This window comes from Choloepus didactylus, chromosome 18 (assembly GCF_015220235.1).
Source record: "Choloepus didactylus isolate mChoDid1 chromosome 18, mChoDid1.pri, whole genome shotgun sequence".
Lineage (NCBI taxonomy): Eukaryota > Metazoa > Chordata > Mammalia > Pilosa > Megalonychidae > Choloepus > Choloepus didactylus.
In genome coordinates, this window is record NC_051324.1 from 2199250 (window position 1) to 2222872 (window position 23623).

A 23623-nucleotide genomic window follows, 5' to 3' on the forward strand; every position below is an offset into this window, starting at 1 on the left:
CATCTGCCACCACAAGACTGGATTAAAGAACATGTCATTTTGGGGGACATAATACATCCAAACCGACAGATTCCACTCCCTGGACCCCAAAAGGACATGATTTTTCCATATACAAAATACATTCATCCCATCCCATTATCATAAAAACTTAAATCCTTTCAGTAACAATAGGTAAGTACAAGATCCCATCAAAATCAGTTACAGGCATGGTCTTGTCCTAATGCAAAATTCCCCTCTGGCTGTGGACCTGTGAAACTCAGAACAAGTTACCTGCTTCCAATATACAAAGGAGGGACAGTCATAGGATAAACACTCTCATTGCCATAGGGAGAAACTGAAAGGAAAACAGGGTTAACAGGACTAACAATTCTTAAAACCTGCAGGGCAAACTCCATTAGATTTCAAAGTCTGAGAGTCATTTATGGAATGATGTTTTATCCTTGGGGCTTGAGAGAGTGGGAATCTAACCCTTTCCAAAGGCTTACATGGCAGCCTTGCTCTCTCCAAACACTGGGGTGAGTGCTTCAACATATCCATGCATTTGGGACACCACCCTCTTCTGGGCCCCACCCTTCCCAAACATCCTGGCACCACTCAGACTCTCTCCGGGCACACGCTCAACCCCTTCAGAATAGTGGGGTGGTGGCCAGGCTCTCCCCAGTCCCCGGGGAATGTGCTCCACCCTCTCTGGGACCTGGGGAGGCAGCACTCTTCCTGAGCATCGAGGAGGAAGGCCTGTGCTCTGCCTCTGGGGCAAACTCACCCTTTCCACATGCATTGGTTGCTGTGATCTCCTTGCCCAAGATTTCTTGACTCCAAACCTCGATCTCCATGGCTCTGTCTTTGAAGAAATTTTTCCTTCAATTTGTCCCTTCTCCATGTCCTCCAGTCCAGACTGGCAGTGGTTCTGTCTATACAGATCTTGCAAAAAAATCTGTAGGCTTGGCATGCAGCTTACAGGGGTCAAAACCATCAGACAATAGGACTTTCCACAAATCCTTTTTGGATAACTCCATCTCCAACCCAGGCTTGTACTGAAATGGCTCTCAGTTTCCGTGTTTTGTTAAAACCTCATGTGGGGCTGTAGCCTCTGGGGTCTCACTTTCTGGAAGCCCAGAATTTTCCAGACCATCTATTTCCTTGTATCCAAGAGTTCATTTCTCAGCTTATCTTTGTCCTGTCACATTTTACTACATGCTGCAAGGAGAAGCCAGGGTACATCCTCCACACATAGTCTGGATATCTCCTCAGTTCAGTATCCCAGCTCATTGCTTTCAAATTTTGCCTCTGATCCAACACCAGGAAACAATTTTGCCAAACTCTCTGCCACATTAAAACAAAGATTGCCCTTCTTCCAATTTGCAATGACACATTCAACATTTCTGTTTAAGGCCTCACCAGAAGTATCTTTAGAGTCCATGTTTCTACCAACAGTCTCTTCAAAGTAGTCTAGCTCTTTTCTATCAAGCACCTCACAATTCTTCCAGAATCTTCCCCTTATCCATTTAAAAAGCCATTCCAACATGTTTGGTATTTGCAAACTGAGCAGAACCCCACCTCTAGTACCAAAATCTGTTCTGGTTTGCAATGACACATTCAACATTTCTTTTCAAGGCCTCATCAGAAGTATCATTAAAGTCCGTATTTCTGCCAACAGTTTCTTCAAAGCCATTCAGGCCTTTTCTATCAAGCTTCTCACAATTCTTCCAGACATATTACATCCAAACTGGCACAACCATCCTAGACCATGAGCCCCAATCAAGCTGGCCCAGACCAGAAGAGCTACCTAGGTGACCCCCCAAATTGTGAGAAATAAAACATGCTTATTGTCTTAACCCATTAAGTTTTGGAGTGGTTTGTTACACAGCACAAACTAACCCATACACTATTTCTAGCAACTGATGTACTCCCACACCCTATTCCTCTTCAACTCATGTTGATTTTTAACTCCTCATCCTCTCTTGAAATTATACAACTTTCTTCATTTGAATACATTTCATCTAGTCTCCTTGCATCCATTTTTACCCTGTCCAATCTTTTCTCCAACCTGCCAATTTTCTCAAGTCACTACGAACTTCAAATCTTCAAGATAACGTGCCCTGGAACACCACTCCTGCTCACTCTCTCCATCCTAGCAACCCTGATCTTCAGACAACAGCAGCTGACTGACCCATGTGCTTGAAGCCATGGGATGGAATCTCCTCCTAGCTCACATGTACACAGACATGCTTAAAACAGTATATGCCAATAACCTGACTCATCAGCATCATGTGCATCTTGGGGTGGTGTGGAAGGGGAAGTCTCCTGAGATGGAGACCAGGCTCAGACACTTCTTACTGGTGAGACCTCAGGCAAGTTACTCAACTTCTCTGTGCTTTGGTTTTCTTGACTGTAACATGGAGATATTGATAATACTTATCTCAGGATGGCTGTGAAGTTTACCTGAGTTATATATGCAGAATGCCAAGAACTGCGGCCACCACATAGAATGCATTCAATATACGTTAGCCATTATTATTTTATTACTATTCCACAAATATTGGTTGAGGACCTACTATGTGTCAGGCATGGTCCTAGGAGCTGGGGATATTAATTAGTAAGACAGTAAGGTCCCTGGCTTCAGAGAGCTGACACTTCAGTGAATTGAAAAGAACAATAAACAAGTAAAAATATAAAGGCACAGGATAATTTCAGAACAGTACTGGGCTGCAGAAAGCGAAGCATTCCTGGGACTCGGAGTGACTCGACTGTACCTTCACCTCCTTCCTTGCTCCACGTTCCCCCTGCCTGGAGCCTCCGCACATGCTGTCCCCGTCTGGAGCGTTCCTCCTTTCTCAGCCTCCCCGGCCTCCCTGGCGCGGATGTGCCCCCCACTACGAGCCCCCATAAACATCATCATCCATCCTTCTTTTGTGGCACTAGTCACAACTGTCATTTTATATCTATCCAAGCGTGGCCTGCGGTGTCCGCTGGGTGAGGGCAGAGGCCTCTTTCGCTGGCCGCTGTGCCCCCAGCGGCGGGCGTGGTGCCAGGCCCACCGAACATGCCTGAATTCCTAAAGGAAGGAGAAATCGGGCAGCATCCACAGGGGGGCAAATGCCTTCCCTGGACCCCGGCCTCACCCAACCCCCTTCACCCCTAACTCCAAGACGCAGGGCCTCCTGGGGTTCCCCAGGACGCGAGCCAGCGGCCAGCCTGCGGTTACGGAGCACCCCTCCGGGGAGCGCGCTCAGGGGTCGTCGCGCTCTGTCCTCCGGGGCAAGCCCCTCTCCCCATCCCCCCGCCAAGGGAAAGGCGGGGCGGGGGCACCTGGCCCGAGAGCAGCTGCGGGAGGGGGTGGGGGCTGCTGGGAAACAGGCTTCTGGGGCGCTGGGAAAACGCGGGCGCCCGGGGCAGCTCCGCCCGCTGGTGCACGCGTCTGAGGCTTCCCTTAGAGCCTCGAAGGGGTGCACGACGGCGACCCCCAAAAGTTAAGGACACGCCTCTAGAGGGAGCGTTACTCTTTCAACCTAAACCAGGTCTCCCTTCCGCGACCCGACTCCCGCCTCCCCGCACAGGACGCCGCCCCTCCTACGGCAGGAAACGCCGACGCTTCACCCCGCGCGCCCCGGGCCGAGGCCCTGCAGAGCGCGGGGACGGTGCCGTCTGCGGGCGGGAGGCGGGGCTTCCGGTGGGCGGTGGCTTCCGGTGGGCGGGGCCTCGGGGCGGACGGGGCGGGGCCGGCTATCTTTGCGGCGCGCCCGGGACCGCGGCTGCGGGGCGTGGGGCGGGAAGCGCGCGCCCGGGGACCCCGGAGCCCCCCAGCCGGTGGGCGCGGGCTCAGCTCCGGGGTTCCGCGGGGAGGGGCGACGGCAGCGTCCCCCCGGCCGGGTTCTGCGCGTGCCGGCCTCCGGTAGCACCTACGCGGCAGCGAGGACAGCGGCCCCCAGCGCGCACATTTCGGGGGACTGGGGGTGCCGGGGGCGGCGGGCCCCTCGCCGGGACAGGACGCCGGCCTGGTGCTGGGCACGGGGGTCCAGGGGCAGGTACCGCCAAGGAAATGGTTTCAGTTTGCGCAGGGCAGGGCTTACCCAATACATTCTTTTTTTTTGAATCAAGAAAATGGAGCTCCAGTGTTGGTGAGGCGAGAGCGCCGCCCCGCGCCCCTCGCAGCCGGCGTCGGCCCAGCACAGGCCCCCGGACTCCTGCGTCCGGACGCAGGCTGCATTTAGCCTTAGAGGAGCCCCGGGCGGCCGTTTGTAGGCGCGGGGAGAGCGAGCCTAGCCAGGGACACCTTTGCTTTTTTTTACCACCATGTGTTGAGCACTTGCTAGAGGCCAGCCATGGGGCAAAGAGCATTTTCCTCACAAAAATCTTTTTAGATGCTACTTTTTTTATCTTCTTTAATGGATGGGGAGAAAAATGAGGCTCAGAAAGTCCAGGTGATTTGCTCAAGGCCACACAGAAGAATCCACAGCTACGGTCACATGCCAATGAAAGACTCAAAAGTTTCACCTAAGATCAGGAACAACACAAGGATGTTCACTGTCACCACTGCTATTCAAACATTGTACTGGAAGTGCCAGCCAGAGCAGTTAGGCAAGAAAAAGGAATAAAAGGCATCCAAATTGGAAAGGAGAGGTAAAACTATCTGTATGACATGATTCCATATATAGAAACTCCAGAAGAATTTACAAGAAAGCTACCAGAGCTAATAAGTAAGTTCAGCAAAGTGGTGGGGTGCAAGATCAATACTCAAATCAGTGTTGTTTCTGTACACCAGTGAGGAACAATCCAAAAATAAAACAATTCCACTTACAATAGCAACTAAAAGAATAAAATATCTAGGAATAAATGTAACCAAGGATATAAAAAGGACTTATTATTATAAAGAACTGTAAATCATTACTGAAGAAATTAAAGAAGACCTAAATAGAAAGACACCTTGTACTCATGGATTGGAAGATAATATCAAGATGTCAATAAAACTTAAAATGATTTACAAATTAAACATAATCCCAATCAAAATTCCAACAGCCTTCTTTGCATAAATGGAAAAGCTAATCATAAATCCACATGGCAGGACAAAGGCACAGCCACATTCTTGAAAAAGAACACAAAGTTGGAGGAATCACAAAATTTATTACAAAGATACAGTAATCAAAACATGGTGGTACTGGCATAAGGACAGACATATAGAACAATGAGTTCTCAATGATCTGAGAATTCAGAAATAAACCCTCACATCTATAGCCAATGGATTTTTGGCAAGGGTGCCAAATCCACTCAATGGGAAAAGAATATTCTGTTCAACAAATAGTGCAGGAAAACTGGATCTCCACATTCAGAAGAATGAAAGTGACCCCTACCTCACACCATACACAAAATCAACTCAAAATGGATCAACAACCTAAATGTAAAACTATAAAACCCTTAGAAGAAAACAGAAATATCTTCAGGACCTTGTATCAGCCAGTGGATTTTTAGCAGAGGATCCGCCTCTGGAGCTCACGCTAACTGAGCTGTGCTGCCAAATTTGGTTGCAGAGGCCCCAAGGGGGTGCACAATCATTTTCAACTAGTTCCCAATAAGAACAAGTGTTCGAGCTGACATTTTCAAATGCTACCAGCAAAGTCCCCAAGAACGGACGGCCTCAGTGCAGCTCGGAGTTGGCTCCACTGAGGACCCTTCCCAGATGCCTGCCCTACCCAGGACCGGCTGCCCTGCACCCCACGTATGGGCGGACTGCCAAAGGGCATCTCTGCAACTCCTTCTGCCTCTGGCTCTCCTCATGCCCAGTGCTCAGCCACCTCCACAGCTTCCAATGGTCCTAGATCCACTCACAGGAGGCACCTTGGGTACATTAAAAGCTGGGCTAAGAGGAGAGGGCCCAGTGACGATGTCACCTGCCAGCAGCGCCGCTGTGGCCCGTGGGGCCTGGGTCTGAGCAGCTGCTGTGGCTCCCTGGCAGGTGGCAGGCCCAGGCTCTGCTGCTCTCTCAGGTAGTCTGACCACTGAATTCACATAGATCCTTTACCAATTTGGCTTTGCCTCTTTCCCAACTGCTGAGACTTGGGGACTGATTTTGTTTTCCTGTTGTGCAGAGCTTTCTGGGTGGATGGTTCTCCCGTGGTTTCCTCTGATTCAGGTGAGGAAATTCCCACCTTGCCCCCCCCCCCCAAGCAAGTATTCCTGCAAGGGCTTTGATAACATGGAAGACACCTGGTTAGGACCCGGGAGCTTCTGTGGGAGCAGGTGAAGGGCCCAGGACCCAGAGTAGACTGTCCCCAGGCAGTCTGTGGTGGGCACAGATGTCTCCAAGAAGCGTCAATCAGTGGCTTAATGACTTCACGTTCTCTGAGCAGCAGTCACTCCCTGAATGGCTTGTCAGCCGGCTATCCTGCTAGGGAAATACCGATCAACCTCACTTTATTCCAGGAAGAATTTAAGACAGCTTCTGAAAACTACCAGGGAGCACACATTAAAAATGGGAAGCCTTCCTTCAAAGCCTGTGCTCAAACCACTTACTTCACCTCCAGGACATTTTACATATCTGAATCCAATGGGTTATAGGTAGTTTGATTCCTTTTTTCTGAATGTTGTTTCTCTCAGCTCTAGGAGATATGCTAATTTATTATTAAAATTGGGTGTCAGAATTTATAAACTTGCTATTTTCAGAAGTACCAGGGGGCAGCTATTCCAAACTGTAGTCGCGGAGCCGACGGGCGAGCTGGAGGGAAGGACGGAAACTGTCTGCAGAGGCTGCCGCAGACCAGCCTGCTCCCGCAGGGCATAGCAGCACGGGGAAGCCAACTCTGCGAGGTGCATGGGTGTGGGGCGCCCCCCCCCCACCGTGTCCACTGCGTCCCACTCCACTTTCTCCCCGATGCCCCGTGGAGCACCATGACTCCAGGAAGGGCGGGACAATTCATGCTCGGGTCACTGCTCTTGACGGCGAGAAGCGAGCACAGGGCAATGGAAACCATGAGTTAAAGCGCACACCTTCAAGTCCAGCAAGGGAAGGGTTAGAGCAAATCCTTACGGCAGGAACAGCCACATCCAAGTTCACCAATCTTTCTGTTATTTACATTACTGTGGTCAGTAATCTGCCAGGTCATGGCTTGAATCAACCCATGAATATGTGGACTGCTCCACTGCCATTTAAGAAATGATACAGAATTAAAAAACACTCAAGGAAACATAAAGCATTTTTTTATTATTGCTGCAATCAAGGCAAAATCTCTTAAAGCAATTAGCCTTGATAATGGAAGTATGATCACAACCATTGTCCATGAATTTACAGTTTGTTCTTCTCCACTGGTCCAGACGTCACCGTTTCACACAAACCACCTACCACAAGAACTCTCATTACACAGAGAAAGATGAACCTGGAAGTCACCAAAGCCTGGCCTGACACTTCCCTCGCTGCCTGACTTCAGATCCTGCCTCATCCTGTGCTTAAAGTGGGGGGGTGGGGGGGCACCCCCACCTGAGGATCAACTGAGATAACGGTGACAACCGAGACAACAAGTGAACATGCACTGGAAACTATGGAAATTCATACAGGCTACAGTGTCCTCAGTAACAGTGCTGCACCCCCGGCCTCCCTGCTGAGCCCCCCACGCTCGGCCTGGCTGGCAGCCACCACGAACCTTTGGTCCTGGGCAGGACAAAGGATGTTGGGACAAGTCTCCAAACTCACTGGGGAATTATCTGGCTTGACAAGCTCCTTAACACGGAGTCAACTCTACCCTAGAAACACTTTGTCTATTTTATTTTACCTTAATATACATTTGTACAGACAATAATAAAAAGGCTATTACACGACAATTCTGTGAGCTTCGCCTGGTTTCAAGAATAATGCATGCAGTTACAAATGAGAGGTAGAAACACGGTATTAAAGACCTAAAAATACAAACATCGTATAAATAAAGGTTCAAATTAACTGCTGGAATTTCAGATAAATAAGGTAAAAATTACATTACTTTGTCAAAGTAAAGGAAAAAAATGGGTTTGTTTTGTTAGTTGGTTTTCATCAGTACACTAAAACTAGATTAATGCCAAAGAGCGTCTGTGCAATTTGTCAGAGTTCACATTATATTACCTAAAAGGATTCAAATAAAAGGATTAAAAGCAGAGGATGGTTTATTCAAGTATTCAAGCAGGTAAGTAAAAGAAACAAAGTGATATACACTGCTGGAACCCTTTCTGGAGGATGCTGACTGCCCGCCTTCTCCACGACTAGCGATCTGGTGAACTGTCAGGATTAGCATAAAAACACGGCACTCTGGAGAAACCTGCCCATTTTCCTAAGAGAAAACAAGCTTCAATTAAAAATAAACATTTTCCACTAGCTTTATATAGAAACGCCACATCACTAACAAGCCTTTAGATCACCAACTGTTTTGGCCCTATTACAGTTCTTGAGAGGTTTTCTCAGTTTATGATATTTGTTCTAACACTGCCCAAATAAACCTACCCTTTAATAAACCTAGAGGTCACAGGCATCAGTGTACATTCTGCATGCACATTTAAAAATGCAAACAAAAGCAAACAACCAGCAACTCAAAATATTACTGACAAAATCTGTGGTTGCAGATGAATAGGTAAAAAAATGCAAAGGTTCACATGAATACAACTTTTTACCGTTTAAAAGTCCACTAAAGATTACATCTGAATTCTGGAAAGGGTATATGTATATATCAAGTAAAATATTTTAAACAAGTCCATTTGTGCATTTAGTCTTAAACTGCAAAATCCAACACATGGTTGTTTTAATAAATTAGTGCAATATGAAATATTTTAGAAGATTAATGCATCCATGTTAGGTCAAACTGAAGATCTCAAAATTTCTTCCAAGGGCCATCTTTTGCAAGTTCTTCTTAAGCTACTTCTTGTTGAGCTGTTTTAGGATGCATGCTCAGGTTCAGACAGACTTACCCCAATACCACACTGCCTGGATGAGATGTAGATTTTTTTACTTCCTGTACCTCAGTCCTTCTCCAGTAGTCCTGGGACTGGCAGACCCATTTCCATCATTCTCATCCAGGTGGAATTTCACCTCTGGTGACTGAGGGAAAAGCCACACACTGTTTCCCTGTTAATTATCCTTAAGAATAACTGTACTGGTCACTCTAGTTCTTAAAGGACATTTATTTACCAAGCTCAAACTGAGAGCCAAGTGGCATACTCTTGCTTCTGTTTCCACAAAGGAAAGGGGAAGGGGGTGACTTCTCCGATAAGGCAGATTTCCTACAAATACGTAGTTTTTGGACAGTTTTTCCTTTTTGAAATCACCGCTGTTCTTTGGTAGTCACCACTAAGAAATTAGTTTCCTGGGGATGGAGCAACAGAATCCAAAGTGTAATCCCAACGTCTCCCCCACGTTCCCACCGACTGGTCCACAGGACAGGCCGCTGTTCACAGGGTCCCGGGGCTGTAGCAGAGTGCCGACAATCTTCTTTCAATACTAGATTTATCTAGAAATAAAACAAAAGTTAAATTTATGATAAAAATCATTTATATCTTCAAAACCAAGGATGGGAGAAGTAACAGAATTGAAAGAAATCACTAACTCTAAATCTGCACCTCTGTTTCTGCTCTATCTTTGCCTCACAACAACAGGGCGGAACAAATTTCCTGCTGTCTACGTGGTCATGGTCTAGGTATGATTTCTAGCTGCAGGCAGCACGGCGGTAGAGCTTAGATAAGCAGGTCAGGCAAAGAACATGTGAGTTTCAACAGGGAGTAGGCTCACATGTGCAGCTAATTTTAGGGTTGCCAGGCATTTATGGGTGCAGCACCACCTCCCCAAGAACCAGAGCACTGGGCTTATGTTTGATTTGGAATCACAGCACCCTGAAATCCCACCAGTCTCCACCCTGCGATCTGTCAAATCCACAGTGCACAGGGGATCCATCTTTCTCAGCACCGAGCCCATGAGGCTTAAAACCGCTGCAGCGGATAATAACCATCCACCCACCCGCTTGGCGACAGGACTTGACAAGCACGGTCTCCAGTCCTCACAGCCACTCTGCAACTAGATGTGGGTGTTCCTATCTTACGGAAGAAACTGAAACCTCAGAGAGGTAAGCAACTTGCTCAAGGCTGGAAAGACAAGATTCAAATCCATGATTCAAAACTCCAAGCTCTTTCCTAAGTTGCAATCGATAAATACACAACTTTATAGGTCAACTTACATTTATGTACATTTTCAATATCTGCAGGGTCCTGGAGAATCTTAGTTAGGCCTTCCAAAAGAAGGGCTGCCTTATGATAGCGATATACAATATCTTCAGTCTGCTGAAACATCTCATCCAGGGCTGCAGACTGAACCTGGAGTCAGTCAACAAAAATGAGAGGGTTCTCAACATTCCCAAGAAAATACAAATCCAAATTTGGGCAATGTAGCTTTATATAGACTCTACCTAGAACCCACACATTTTGAGGAAATGACAATCTACCAAACTATATAAAATGAAGACTCATCAGGATGTAAGATATAAAGGAATTTCTTGGCAAAAGAGTTATTCTGCATTGAAACGTAGCCTTCTTGCACTTCTTGGAGATTCGTGACTCATAACATTTATACTGGACACCTTGTAAAAAGCTTAATTTAAACATACACTTTCACACTAGGGTGACCTGCCATCTCATTAAAGTAGACTTTGTTACAGTATATAACGAAATGATGTTAAAATCACTTATCAGCTTCTTTTCCGCGTCATTCTGGCTTAGTCACTCATCCATTCATTCATTCAAAAGTATTTACTGAGCACCTACTAAGTGCCACATAACGAAGGGTAGCGTGTGGCTGGGGGGTTCCGGGTGCGAAACATGGATTCTAATCCCAAGGGACGAGTGCTATTGCAGGAGGAAGCACAGCTGGTGCAATTTACCTTAAGGAAGAGCCCACAGGAGGTGATGCTGAGGCCGAGTCTCAAGGAGGAAAGGGTCGGGGGGGGGGAGGGGAGAGGTGCCTTCCAGGAAGAGGGGAGCTGTTATTCACGGGGTTAATGAGTATTGGGGGGGGTGTCCCCAACAGCTTTCTGAATTTCTCTGTAATGATGAAATGCAGAACTGTCGGTAATCTAGCACCCTAACTTATTGTTAATATGCTCTGAGTCAGAGCGGTGAAAAGGAACAAGAAAGAAGTAATGAAATCTAAGTCCTCTAAGCTTCCTAAGCAGCCAGGACAAAAAGAAGAACTTATTGAAGTTGCATGGCTCTGATTATCAGAAAGGAAAGAAGCACCTAATTCCTCAGGAGCATACATTTTGTACGAAGTCTTAGCTGGGTATAGAGTGAGACAATGTGTATTATTCATATCAACAGTCAAAAGCAACATAATATTACCCTTGTCAACAGTTTATATCCAAGTTATTTTCATATGACTATTATAATGGCCCTGAAAAAATCATTTCCAGTAGTAACCAGACAACTAGAAAAATAGATTTTACTGTGTCTTGATCTAAGTAAGGTCAGTAAGTGGTATCAGAGCACAGAATTTTTGTAGATTGGTTAACAAAGCTTTATCTTGTTTTTCCTAACAGCTTTATCTAGCCAAAATTTCTTAAATAGCAGAAAAAGCAGAAACAGATCCAGTCAAAGCTTCTGAATGCAATTTATGAAAAGATTAGCTCATGCCTAATATTAGCAATTTTTAAGAGAAATAATCGAATTTTATCAAATGTGGCAACCAGAAGCATAAATTGTATCAACCACATTAAATAACCTACATTAAATGTTACTTAAATGTTAATTACATCCAATTACTCCTTTATTAGCAGGCAAATCTACAATACTTGGCTTTGAGGGTGATGGGGATCAAGCTTTTTAAAAAGAAACAGATAATAAGTATGTACTCAACTCAAGTATATTTTTAAAGATAACTAGCACTGTACAGTATTAAACCAAAATAGGGGTTACCATTTCTACAGCACAATTATAGATGAGTTTCTCTGCAGTTACATTGTTGATTTCATCAATAAACCTCTGCTTGTCAGAGAAGAAGCGATTCAGCTTTTCTGTAAGTTTCTTGCACATGGTGATGCAGAATTTATATCGTTCATTCAGATTTTTGACAACTGAAAAAAAGTTGAGATGGGAATTAATTTCAATTTTCCTCCAGAAATGAAGACACAGTGACATAATCAGTGAAAAAAATGACTGGATACCAGATTCTTCCCCATGCTCTCTCTTTCAGTTAAGACAGAGAATAAAGCACTTGCGACTCTTCTTTGTATCAATTTTAATGGCAAAAGGGAAAACATCCCAGCATCTTCTCCCTTGTGATTACGAATATCTAATAATACAGCGATTCCTTATCGAAACTTCCCTGGCATCATGGGCAGTGGGCAACTCGGCGCCCCTGTGTGCCCGTGCCGCCATCCTCTCCGTACCTTGTTTCACAGCCGTGGACGGGCTCAGCTTCCCGGACTTGATCTGGGCTTTGGCAAGGTGCAGAGAAGCCGCGAGCAGCTGAGCAGCTTTCATGTACAACACCAGCTGCTCCACCCGCCCCCAGTCCCTGCTCAGCTGGCTGATCTGGTCCACGACCACACTCTCCTGGATCTGGTACACGGAGACGGCGGACGTGCACAGCTCCGGGCTCCCGGCCCGCACGGCCGTGAGGTCCAGCACACACTCCGTGAACATCAGCATTGCATTCAGGTGCCGCAGGGTGTCTGTGTGTTCTCGCTGCAGCAAAGTCAATTGTTCTAAAATTAATGTTGTTTTGAGTTATAGATGTATTTTGAAATCTCAAATAAGACTGAAAGCTTCTCACCCTTCCTTTATGCTTAAAAAAGGATGAGAATCATTTTCCTAGGAACAGAATAAGCCAACCACCTTTGAAAATCTCTCTGCTCTACGACAGCCAGCAAACTGGACTGCATGTTCCAATACACTTGGAACACATACTGCAACAGACTGAATTTATGTCTAATCTGGTGGAGACTGAACTACTACCATAATTACTACAAAATCATTACTAAAATTTTGCATGCAATATTTTATAACTTTCATGTAAAACATTTATCTTCATTCTCACTCACACCAAATAGAAATTCTAGAGGCCCTACAAGACAGAGAATCTGTTCATCAGTTAGTCTGAAGAGCTGACAATTTTAACTTAAAACTCAGGCTATGGATGGGATGTACGATATGTGAATAAATCACAATAAAACTGCATTAAAAAAAAACTTGGGCTAAATTGGCATTGTATCCAGGGACTGAGGACACATCCAATGTTGTCCTACAGTTGAGACTGAGCAATTGAACTAGCACAGACTTGGAAATCATAAAGTTAACTTCCCTTGTTCTGAATTTGGGTTCAGCACTCTCCGAATTACAATGTATTTTTCTTGGGATGTGGCCCCATCAGAGGAAAGTCTGCTTGACAGCTGTACTTCTCAGTGTTAATAACAAAACTGGTGTTCTCGTCTATAATTTTTTTAAAACGTAAGTTCAAGTGTATTATTTTATCTTCTGTAGAAAAGCGCACTCTGGGACTAAAAATCTATTTTTTCGTACAAAAATTATGTTTCAAATGTCCAATAAACAGTAAATAAACTTCAGATAAAAAAACAAGGAACCCCAAATCTCTGTGGCACTCCCTAAGAGCCAGAGCTTAGCAGGGATGAGCATCGAAGCCAACGCAGCCTGAAAATATGTCAGCAGTACTGTTCAAATCGGAAAGAAGTAAGTTAAACGTAGGAAAACACTCTGTACCCTGCCAGCTGCTGCCCTCGTCACCCCAGCATGCTCCCACTGCCTCCAACACCGAGCCAGCGTCCTGCAGCCTCCCTACCTCCATCAGCGTCTCCTCGGGCAGTTCGGGGGCTTCGAAGGTGATGAGCCCCTCGAGGCTGGGGGGTGAGGCACTGTAAGGCATGTATCGCAGGCTGGGGGCAGCCTCCGCGCCCGGGGGGGACGACCCCGCGCACAGGCCGGGTGGGGAGCCCACGCACACTCGGCCGCTGGCAGGGCACAGGGAGCCCCCGGAGCTGCTGGATCCCCCTGCAAGGAAACAGGACACCAGGCAGTCCCCCGTCAGCTCACAAGGCCAAGGGCTTCCAGAGGCTTCCGCTCCCGGGCCCACGTCAAACAACAACGGAAACGTAAGCATAGCAATGGTTTCTATTGCCCCATGTACTTTCACTCCTCGTCCATATGCACATTTTTTTAAACAAATTTCTATCATACTCATTTCTCCAGGTTGCTCCACACTCTTCATAATTGTAAAACCCAATGGATGCATATACATCACTTCCTTAGCCATTCTTTCACCTGGGAGGTTTGATCAATTTCTGATTTTTTCAAATTATAAATTAACACTGTAACACACACAGTTTTTACCTTCTTGTCAATAATTTATTTGGGAGAAATTCTCGAAAGTGGTATTATAAATAGGAAAGGGCTAACCAGGGGTCAAACATCATACACATTTTTACAGCTCCTTCTAGGAACTGCCGCACTACTTTCTAAAGCAGCAGTAAGTAAGCACACAGAACCCTACCACGACCTCACCACCACCAGGTATTTTACCTCTTTATTTAAAAAGCTGATTTAGTTAATACAAGTGAAGTGTTACTTCCTTAAATTCACATTCTTGTATTTAAAATGTATTTTCTCATTTCTTAAGACTTTTTATAGTCTTAAAAATAAGAGTATTAGCTCTATTTCCTCTCATTTTCTATTATAATCTTTGCTTATTAATCTACTGATATCTTGGTAGATTTAACGTAAGAGAACTTAAAGGACATAAGGTATAATATATAAGATAATATTAAATGACAGCTGATTTCAAACTCAATGTAAATACTTTCTTATTTAATTTTCAGTATCAATAACCTACTTAGAGTATGAATAATAAAACAATTCAATTAACCTGTCTAAATGTGTGTCTATGATTTAAGGGCAAATATTGGAAACCAAAGTATTAAAAAAAAAAAAAAGCTAACACTTCTGTTTCTAAAAACAAAAACAAAAAACACATTTTCAGAACACTTAATATTGACTCTACTATAAGACTTCAATATGAGTTGAGACGTGGAATATGACTCCCGGGGAGGAATGTAGACCCGGCATCGTGGGACGGAGAACATCTTCTTGACCAAAAGGGGGATGTGAAAGGAAATGAAATAAGCTTCAGTGGCAGAAAGATTCCAAAAGGAGCCGAGAGGTCACTGTGGTGGGCACTCTTACGCACAATTTAGACAACCCTTTTTAGGTTCTAAAGAATTGGGGTAGCTGGTGGTGGATACCTGAAACTATCAAACTACAACCCAGAACCCATGAATCTCGAAGACAATTGTATAAAAATGTAGCTTATGAGGGGTGACAATGGGACTGGGAAAGCCATAAGGACCACACTCCACTTTGTCTAGTTTATGGATGGATGAGTAGAAAAATAGGGGAAGGAAACAAACAAACAGACAAAGGTACCCAGTGTTCTTTTTTACTTCCATTGCTCTTTTTCACTTTAATTATTATTCTTGTTATTTTTGTGTGTGTGCTAATGAAGGTGTCAGGGATTGATTTAGGTGATGAATGTACAACTATGTAATGGTACTGTGAACAATCGAATGTACGATTTGTCTTGTATGACTGCGTGGTATGTGAATATATCTCAATAAAATGAAGATAAAAAAATATATGAGTTGAGAAGCACCATATGTGCATAGCTGCTTCATTAAGGAGAAATCAAATTTATATTATAATACTATAATACTATAATTCTATGTTATATATTACAGCACTTTTCCTTTCCCAAGTTTCTCCATAAATGTGGACTCATTTGCTGTGTATAGTCCTTTAAGGTCAGGAAATCAGCTATCTCCACCTCACTGGTGCAGGCACTGAAGCCCAAGAGGCTGGGTGACTCATCTGGTGACAAGGTGACCCTCGAAATGCCGGCTGAGGACGGCCACCAGCAAGCACCCCTCACCTGAAGCAGTTCTCACTCGGAGGACCATCTGGGTACAGGCAGGGGCTGTGGCGCTGTGCGGAGGGGACCCCACGGTGAAGAGGACGGCCCTGGAACTCGCCACTGCTCCGACAGGAGGTGCCAGCACCACGCCACAGGCTCCTGCAGGAGCTGCAACGACAAGTTCACAAGATGCTGCTTTACCTTCAAAGTGCTTATCTCCACGGGGTATTACTACAGGAGGCTTTTAATTTTATGTTAGGTATTTTATACAGAAAGCATTTATTACTCTCAAGATCACAAAACTCAACACAGTATTTCCAACAATAGTTTACAGATACCTCTTCCCAGCTGTAAATTTTCTTCACACCAAATTCTAGTATTCAGAGTTACTTGTGCATATTTCCAAAATACACAGACCGCAAGTCCTGAAGATACTTTCAAAAAGCAGGAACGAACTGGGAATAAAGGTAAAGCTAAAGCTGACTGGAGGCCAGGAGTCTCCGCTGCAATGGTGCTTTAAAAACATACACGAAGTTGAGACAAAGCACATGTGTGCCTTAGAATCGCCCCTTACGTCTGCCAGGAAGGAAGGAAGGAAGGTGGGCCAGGTGTCTAAGGGCAGGGGTGGGGGTCGGCACAGGCCATATGAAAAGTAGGTGAAAAATCTCCCACCTGCCGAGGCAAGCAGAATTAAAGAAAGAAAAAAAAGTTATCTGAAGCTTTTTCATGTGCAAGCATCTGAAAAAATGTACATTTCTGGAGTGGCAGCAAGATGGCAGCATAGAGAGGAATGGAAGCTAGTTAGTCCCCTGAAATAACTAATAAACAACCAGGAACAACTAGTAAATAATCTGGAATAACTGCTGGGGGACAACCATGACTGTCCACTCATACAGCAACCTGGATTGGGAGGAATACCTGAGATCACAGAATAAATCTGCAAGTCTTTAAAAGCTGAGGAAATGTGCTGGGAGCCCCTGCCCCCCATGGCAGGCCAAATGGCAAAACCTCGCTGTGGTAGAAAGCAGCACTCTCTGAACAAGCAAATATAGCTCAGTTTAGCTCCAACTGGGGTTTTAATTAACAAGTGTGGACCGCTCAATACAAGCTACAAATTTCCAACAAGCAGACAGAGGCTTTTACTGATGACTGACCTTAAAGAACCAGAAGACTCCACTATCCCAGGACGGGGAGCCCAGAAGACCAGGTGTTACCTCTGGCCAACGAGTGAAATTGGGGGTCCATGGACTGGCACTGAAGGGCTTTCTGTCCCTTTTTCAGCTCAGTGGAGGAAACCTCAGCCATTTTCAGTTCCCAGCACTCTGCCCCAGACAAGGGTCGAGATAGCAGAGACAAAGAACCTACTTAAGTGCAGATGATATCTCCCCAGGGGGTGTATCTTCCCTAAGAGGAAAGAGGCAGTGCCAAGCTCTATTATCCGCCTTCCTTTCAGAACCAGACCCCAGAGCCTGGGGAAAAACAGCCACCAGCCACACATCCTTACACCAGTTGGGAGCGACAGGCTGACAGGTGCCAACTGCTGGGTGGAAAAGCACAGTGACTTGAGGCTCACCGGGTGTGTCAATCATCTAAGACATACCCTCAGGGAGACCTGAAACTACTGCTTCCTTCCAAGACCTGAGCCCGTTCTGGTCTGGGAAAACCTGATTGGGGTAACCAAGGAAACCAGATGCCTAGATGACAGAAAACTGCAACCTACACTAAGAAAAACGAAGCTATGGCCCAGTCAAAGGAACAAACTTACTCTTCAACTGAGATACAGGAATTGAAACAACTAATGCTAAATCAATTCAACAAGTTTAGGGAAGATGTGGCAAAAGAGATGAACCATATAATGAAAACACTGGGCATACATAAGGTAGAAATTGAAAGTTCGAAAAAACAACTGGCAGAATCTGTGGAAATGAAAGGCACAACACATGAGATGAAAGACACAATGAAGACATACAACAGCAGATCTCAAGAGGCAGAAGAAAACATTCAGAAACTGGAGAACCAGACACCTGAAATCCTACACACAAAAGAACAGATAAGGAAAAGAATGGAAAAATATGAGCAATGTTTCCTGGAACTGAATGACAACATGAAAGGCATAAATGTAAGTGTCATGGGTGTCCCAGAAGGAGAAGGGAAAAGGGGCAGAAGCTAATAGAGGAAATAATCAATGAAAATTTACCATGTCTTATGAAAGACATAAAATTACACATCCAAGAAGTGCAGCATACCCCAAATAGATCTGAATAGGCCTATGACAAGACACTTAATAATCAGATTATCAAACGTCAAAGATAAAGAGAGAATCCTGAAGGCAGCAAGAGAAAAGTGATCCATCGATACATACAAATGAAGCTTGATAAGACTATGTGCGGATTTCTCAGCAGAAACTATGGAGGCAAGAAGGAAGTGGTGTGATAATATTTAAGATACTGAAAGAGAAAAACCACCAAGAATCCTACATCCGGCAAAACTGTCCTTCAAATATGAGGGAGAGTTTAAAATATTCTCTGACAAACAGACAATGACAGAATTTGTGAACAAGATATCTACAGGAACTACTAAAGGGAGCACTACAGACAGATAGGAAAAGACAGAAGTGAGAAGTTTGGAACACAGTTTTGGGTGATGGTAGCACAGCAACGTAAGTACACTGAACAAAGATGACTGTGAGTATAGCTGAAAGAAGAAGGTTAGGAGCATGTGGGACACCAGAAGGAAAGAGGAAAGATAAAGACTGGGACTGTATAACTCAGTGAAACCTAGCATGCTCAACAATTGTGATAAAATGTACAAATATGTTTTTACATGAGGGAGAAAAAATGAGTGTCAACCTTGCAAGGTGTTAAAAATAGGGTGGTATTGGGGGAAAATGCAATCAATGCAAACTAGAGACTATAGTTAACAGAAACATTGTATTATGCTTCCTTTAATGTAACGAAGGCAATATACCAAAGCAAAATGCATGTAAGAGGGGGACTTTAGGGAAGGGTATGGGACTCTTGGCATTGGTGATGTTGTCTGACTCTTTATTCTACTTTAATTCTATCTTTCCTTTTGTTGCTTCCTAGCTGTCATGTTTTGTTTTGATTTTTTTCTCTTTCTTTTTTCTTTTGTCTCTCTACCTTCTTTGACTCTTCCTCCTTCTTTGTGAAAGAAATGGAGCTGTCCTTATATAGATAGTGGTGATGGTGCTGAATACATAAATACGTGACTATACAGGGAACCACCGATTGTTTACTTAGGAAGTAATGTATGGTGTGTGAACAAAACCGTCTCAAAAAAAAAAAAAAAAAGGTGATGAAGAAATCTTGAGGGCACTATATTGAGTGAAATAAGTCAGACACGTAAGGACATATATTGCAGAGTCTCACTGATATGAACTAATTATAATATGTAAACTCACTGACATGAAATATAAGTCACCAGGATATAGAATGAAGCTAAAGAATGGGGAGCAGTTATTTATTATGAGCAGAATGTTCAACTAGGTTGAACTGAAGTGTTTGGAAATGGACAGAGGTGATGGTAGCATGTTGTGAGAATAACTAACAGTGCCGAATGGTGTGTGAATGTGGTGGAAAGGGGAAGCTCAGAGTCATGTGTCACCAGAAGGAAAGCTGGAGGTTAAAAGATGGGAATGTATAAAAGAGTGAATCTTGTGGTGGGCAATGTCCGTGATTAACTGTACAAATACTGGGGTTCTCTTTCATGAACCAGAACAAGTGTATGATACTATAACCAGAAGTCAATAATAGAGGGGCATATAGGAAAAAATATATACCTATTGCAAACTATATACTACAGTTAGTAGTGTTTTAACATTCTTTCATCAACAGTAACAAATGTTATACCAATACTATGAATCAATAATGGAGGAGGGGTGGTTAGGGATATGGGAGGATCTGAGTTTCCTTTTTTGTCTTTATTTCTTTTCTGGAGTGAAGAAAATGCTCTAAAATTTGAAAAAAAAAATTAATTGTGGTGATGGATGCGCAGCTGTATGATGGTACTGTGGGCAACTGACTGTACACTTTTAATCTTTGGATAATTGTATGATATGTGAACAATCTCAATAAAATAAAATTAAAAAAACAAAACAAAACAAAACTTTCCATTTCTGAGACCAGTGTAACCAGGAGGCAGTGGAAATTAATGATACAGTGCCTACTGTTACATAAGATACATAAAATGATGTAGATGTTCTCTTTATTTAGTGTAATATCCTGATGACTTTATTTAACAGGTATAAAGTATTTAAGGATATTCCTAAACATATTTAAGACCCAGTGACCCTATTCCTCCCCCTAAGATCTTAAGTGTCTCCTACTAACAGTTTTTGAATTCAGGAACTGAAACTTCATAATTAGAAAGAGAAATCTGTAATTCCAATTGATATTAAAGGTCAAAGAATTATATGTGCAAGAAAGAAAAAAAATACAGAAGAGAAAATTATAAGTTATCACAGATGCATTTTATGCCTAAAACTTATAAACTCTGTAAAATTTAAACTTATTTATAAATAAAAATGATACATAATATAGTCATTTAGGTACAGTTTTCAAAAATTGTCCTGATTCCTATAAAGAAACCTACTCAAGAAGCAATTAGAAAATCTGAACAGATCTACAACAAGAGAGTGAATCAGTAATCCAAAAAACTTCTCAAAGAGAAAAGCCCAGACCCAAAACACGTGACTGGTGAATTCTACCAAGTATTTAAACTAATTATTCCCAAACTCTTTAAAAAAACTGACAAGAAGAACACTTCCTAACTCATTCTGAGGCCAGTCTTGCCACGATACCAAAACCAGGCAAGAACGTCACAAGAAGATGAGACCAGCCTCTCCTATGAACGCAGATGCAAACGTCCTCAACGTCCATGAAAATGACTGTACACCAGGCACAAGTGGGACCCTCCCTGGATGGCAAGGTCGGTTTAACATGCAACGCTACATCAACAGAATGCAGGGCAAAAAATGTTCACCCCAACAGACCCAGAAAAAGCATGTGACAAAAACCAACAACTTTTCCTGATAAAAACACTCAACACACTAGGAATAGAAGGGAACTCCTTACCTGATGAAGGGCGTCTGTGAAAACCCACAGCCAACACCACACTCAGTGGTGGAAGTCTGGATGCCTTCCCCCCAGGATGAGACACAGGACAAGGATGTCCTCTCACTGCTTCTCCTCAGCCTTGTACTGGGGGTTCTAGCTGGGGAAACTAGGCAAGAACAAGAAACGAAAGCCACCCAGAAACCTTGTGGATCACCTCCCTTTATCTAGTGTATGGATGGATGAGTAGAAAAATGGGGACAAAAACTAAATGAAAAATAGGGTGGGATGGGGGTGGTGGTGATGATTTTGGTGTTCTTTTATTTTTTATTCTTACTCTTTCTGGTGTAAGGAAAATGTTCAAAAATGGATTGGGGTGATGAATGCACAACTAGATGATGGTACTGTGAACAGCCGATTGTACACCACAGATGATTGTATGGTATGTGAATATATCTCAATAAAACCAAATTCAATAAAACAAAAGTCATCCAGAATGAAAAGGAATAAGTAAAACTCTCTATTCACAGGTGACATGATCTTGTATACAGACAATCCTAACGAGTCCACTAAAAGATTACAAGAATCAATATAAATACACAAAATGCAATTGGAGCAACAGACAAGATGGAATTTAACAAAGGATCATGAATACTGAATATTTATACAATTTTCTTTCTCTTAGTTGCTAGGGTACTAGAATAGCTAGAAGGAAAGAACTGAGATGGTGGAACTGAAACCCATAGCACCCTTTGAAGTTTGTTCTATAGCTACTTGTTAAATTGTAATTTGAAAAGCTTAAACTTTTTGTGTATGTTATATTTCACAATAAGGAAATAATGGAAACTATGGTACGGTAACTCATAACAACTTTGGAAATTACCTATATATCTACTTTGGAAATTACCTATATATCTACTTGTTAAATTGTTGAAAGATATTACCTTCGTATATCATATTTCATATATTTCATAATAAGGAAATAACTGAAACTGTGGAACTATAATCTATTTTTTTAAATTTGCACACTACTTTTAAATTGCACTTGGAAAGTTACCACTTCTATAAATACATGATGTATAAATAAATAAATAAATAAATATGATTAAAAAGATGTCAATTCAACCCCCCCCAAAATGCAACTGTATCTCTATACACTTGCAATGAACAATCATAAAATAACATTAATGAAACATTTCTATTTACAATAGCATCAAAAAAAATAAAATGCTTATATATAAATTTAACAAAGAAGCGTAAAGCATGTACTCTGAATGTTCTAAACAGAACACTATTGAAATTGGGAAAACAAAAAACAAAAAACAAAAAACAACCCCGAATAAATGGAAAGCTATCCCATGTTCATGGTTCAGAAGACTTAATATTGTCAATATGGCAATGCTCCCGGGTTGGTCTCTACATTTAACAAAATCCCTATCAAAATCCCAGCTGGCTTCTTTGCAAAACTGACAAGATGATCCCAAAATTCATGTGGAAACTCAAGGTACCAAAGAATAATCAAAATGATTTGAAAAAGAACAAAGTTGAAAGACTCACACCTCCTGATTTCAAAACTTAGTACAAAGCCACAGTAATCAAGACAAATATATACACACATAGATCAATGTAACAGAATTAAAAGCCCAGAAATAAATCCTCGTATTTACGGTCACTTGAGCTTGGACCATGCTGCCGAAACAACTCGGTGGGAGAAGGCACAGCCGTTTCAGCACTGGGACAACTGGCTGTCCACTGCAAAGGGGGGAAGCTGGAGTCGTCCTCACACCAGCCACGAACAGAAACCAAGAGTGGATCATGGCGTAAGTGTAAGAACTAACACCACACAACTCCTGGAAGAACACACGGGGTAAATCTCTGTGACCTCGGGTTAGGCAAAGACTTCTTAGGTACAGCACCAAAAGCACACAGCAAACAAAGGGAAAAATAGATAAAATGGACATCTTCAAAAATTAAAAACGTTTGTGTCTCAAAGGAGGCCAACGAGAAAGTGGAAAGACAACCCAGAGAATGGGAGGAAATCTTTGCAAATAATGAATCTGCTAAGAGTCTTGTATTCAGAATATATAAAGAACTCTTACAAATCAATAACAAAAGACAAACAAACTAATGAAAAACAGGCAAAGGGCCTGGAGAAGGGGGTGGCAGGCACAGCGCCTGCCGTGGAGACCTGCGGGGCCGACAGGACTGGGTCAAAACCCACCAGTGCCGTGCCGTGAAGAGCCAAGTCACGGCGGAGCCGGCCCGACCACCAGAAGGGAGAAGCGACTGCTGAGGGCCCTTCTCAGGAAGGTGGGTGGAAAACGAGGACGAATTCAACAGAGGAGAGGAGCTGTGGAAAGAACTTATCCAAGAGCGCCCAAGAAGCGCTGGTGGAGGACGAACACGAGCGGTGTGCTCCAGCTCGAGGTTTCCCAACCGCCCACCAAACCCAGGGGAGTGACGGCCTGGGCCCAGCGCCAGCTCCCCTCGCCCTGGATGCACACGCAGAGGAGTCTGCTCACCGGGAGGGGACTCACACACCCGCAGCACAGTTCCCACACTGGGAAGGCACTGTCAGTTCTCTCATCAGTGGGTTACACTCACGTATTGCCAAAGATTTCTTAGGCTTGCATGCTTAATA

General features: G+C 43.6%; 1 protein-coding gene across 1 annotated transcript in view; it reads right to left on the reverse strand.

Moving 5' to 3' along the window:
• Positions 1-7169: 7169 nt before the first annotated feature.
• Positions 7170-23623, reverse strand: part of ULK2 (unc-51 like autophagy activating kinase 2) — a 91467-nt gene continuing 75013 nt past the window's right edge. The window contains exons 21-26 of the mRNA XM_037808290.1: positions 15929-16078; positions 13790-13998; positions 12381-12678; positions 11908-12065; positions 10179-10314; positions 7170-9458 (exon numbers count right to left, since the gene is read on the reverse strand). Of these exons, the coding sequence (XP_037664218.1) occupies positions 9400-9458; positions 10179-10314; positions 11908-12065; positions 12381-12678; positions 13790-13998; positions 15929-16078 (1010 nt within the window). The 3' untranslated portion in view covers positions 7170-9399. The remainder of the gene's footprint in view (positions 9459-10178; positions 10315-11907; positions 12066-12380; positions 12679-13789; positions 13999-15928; positions 16079-23623) is intronic.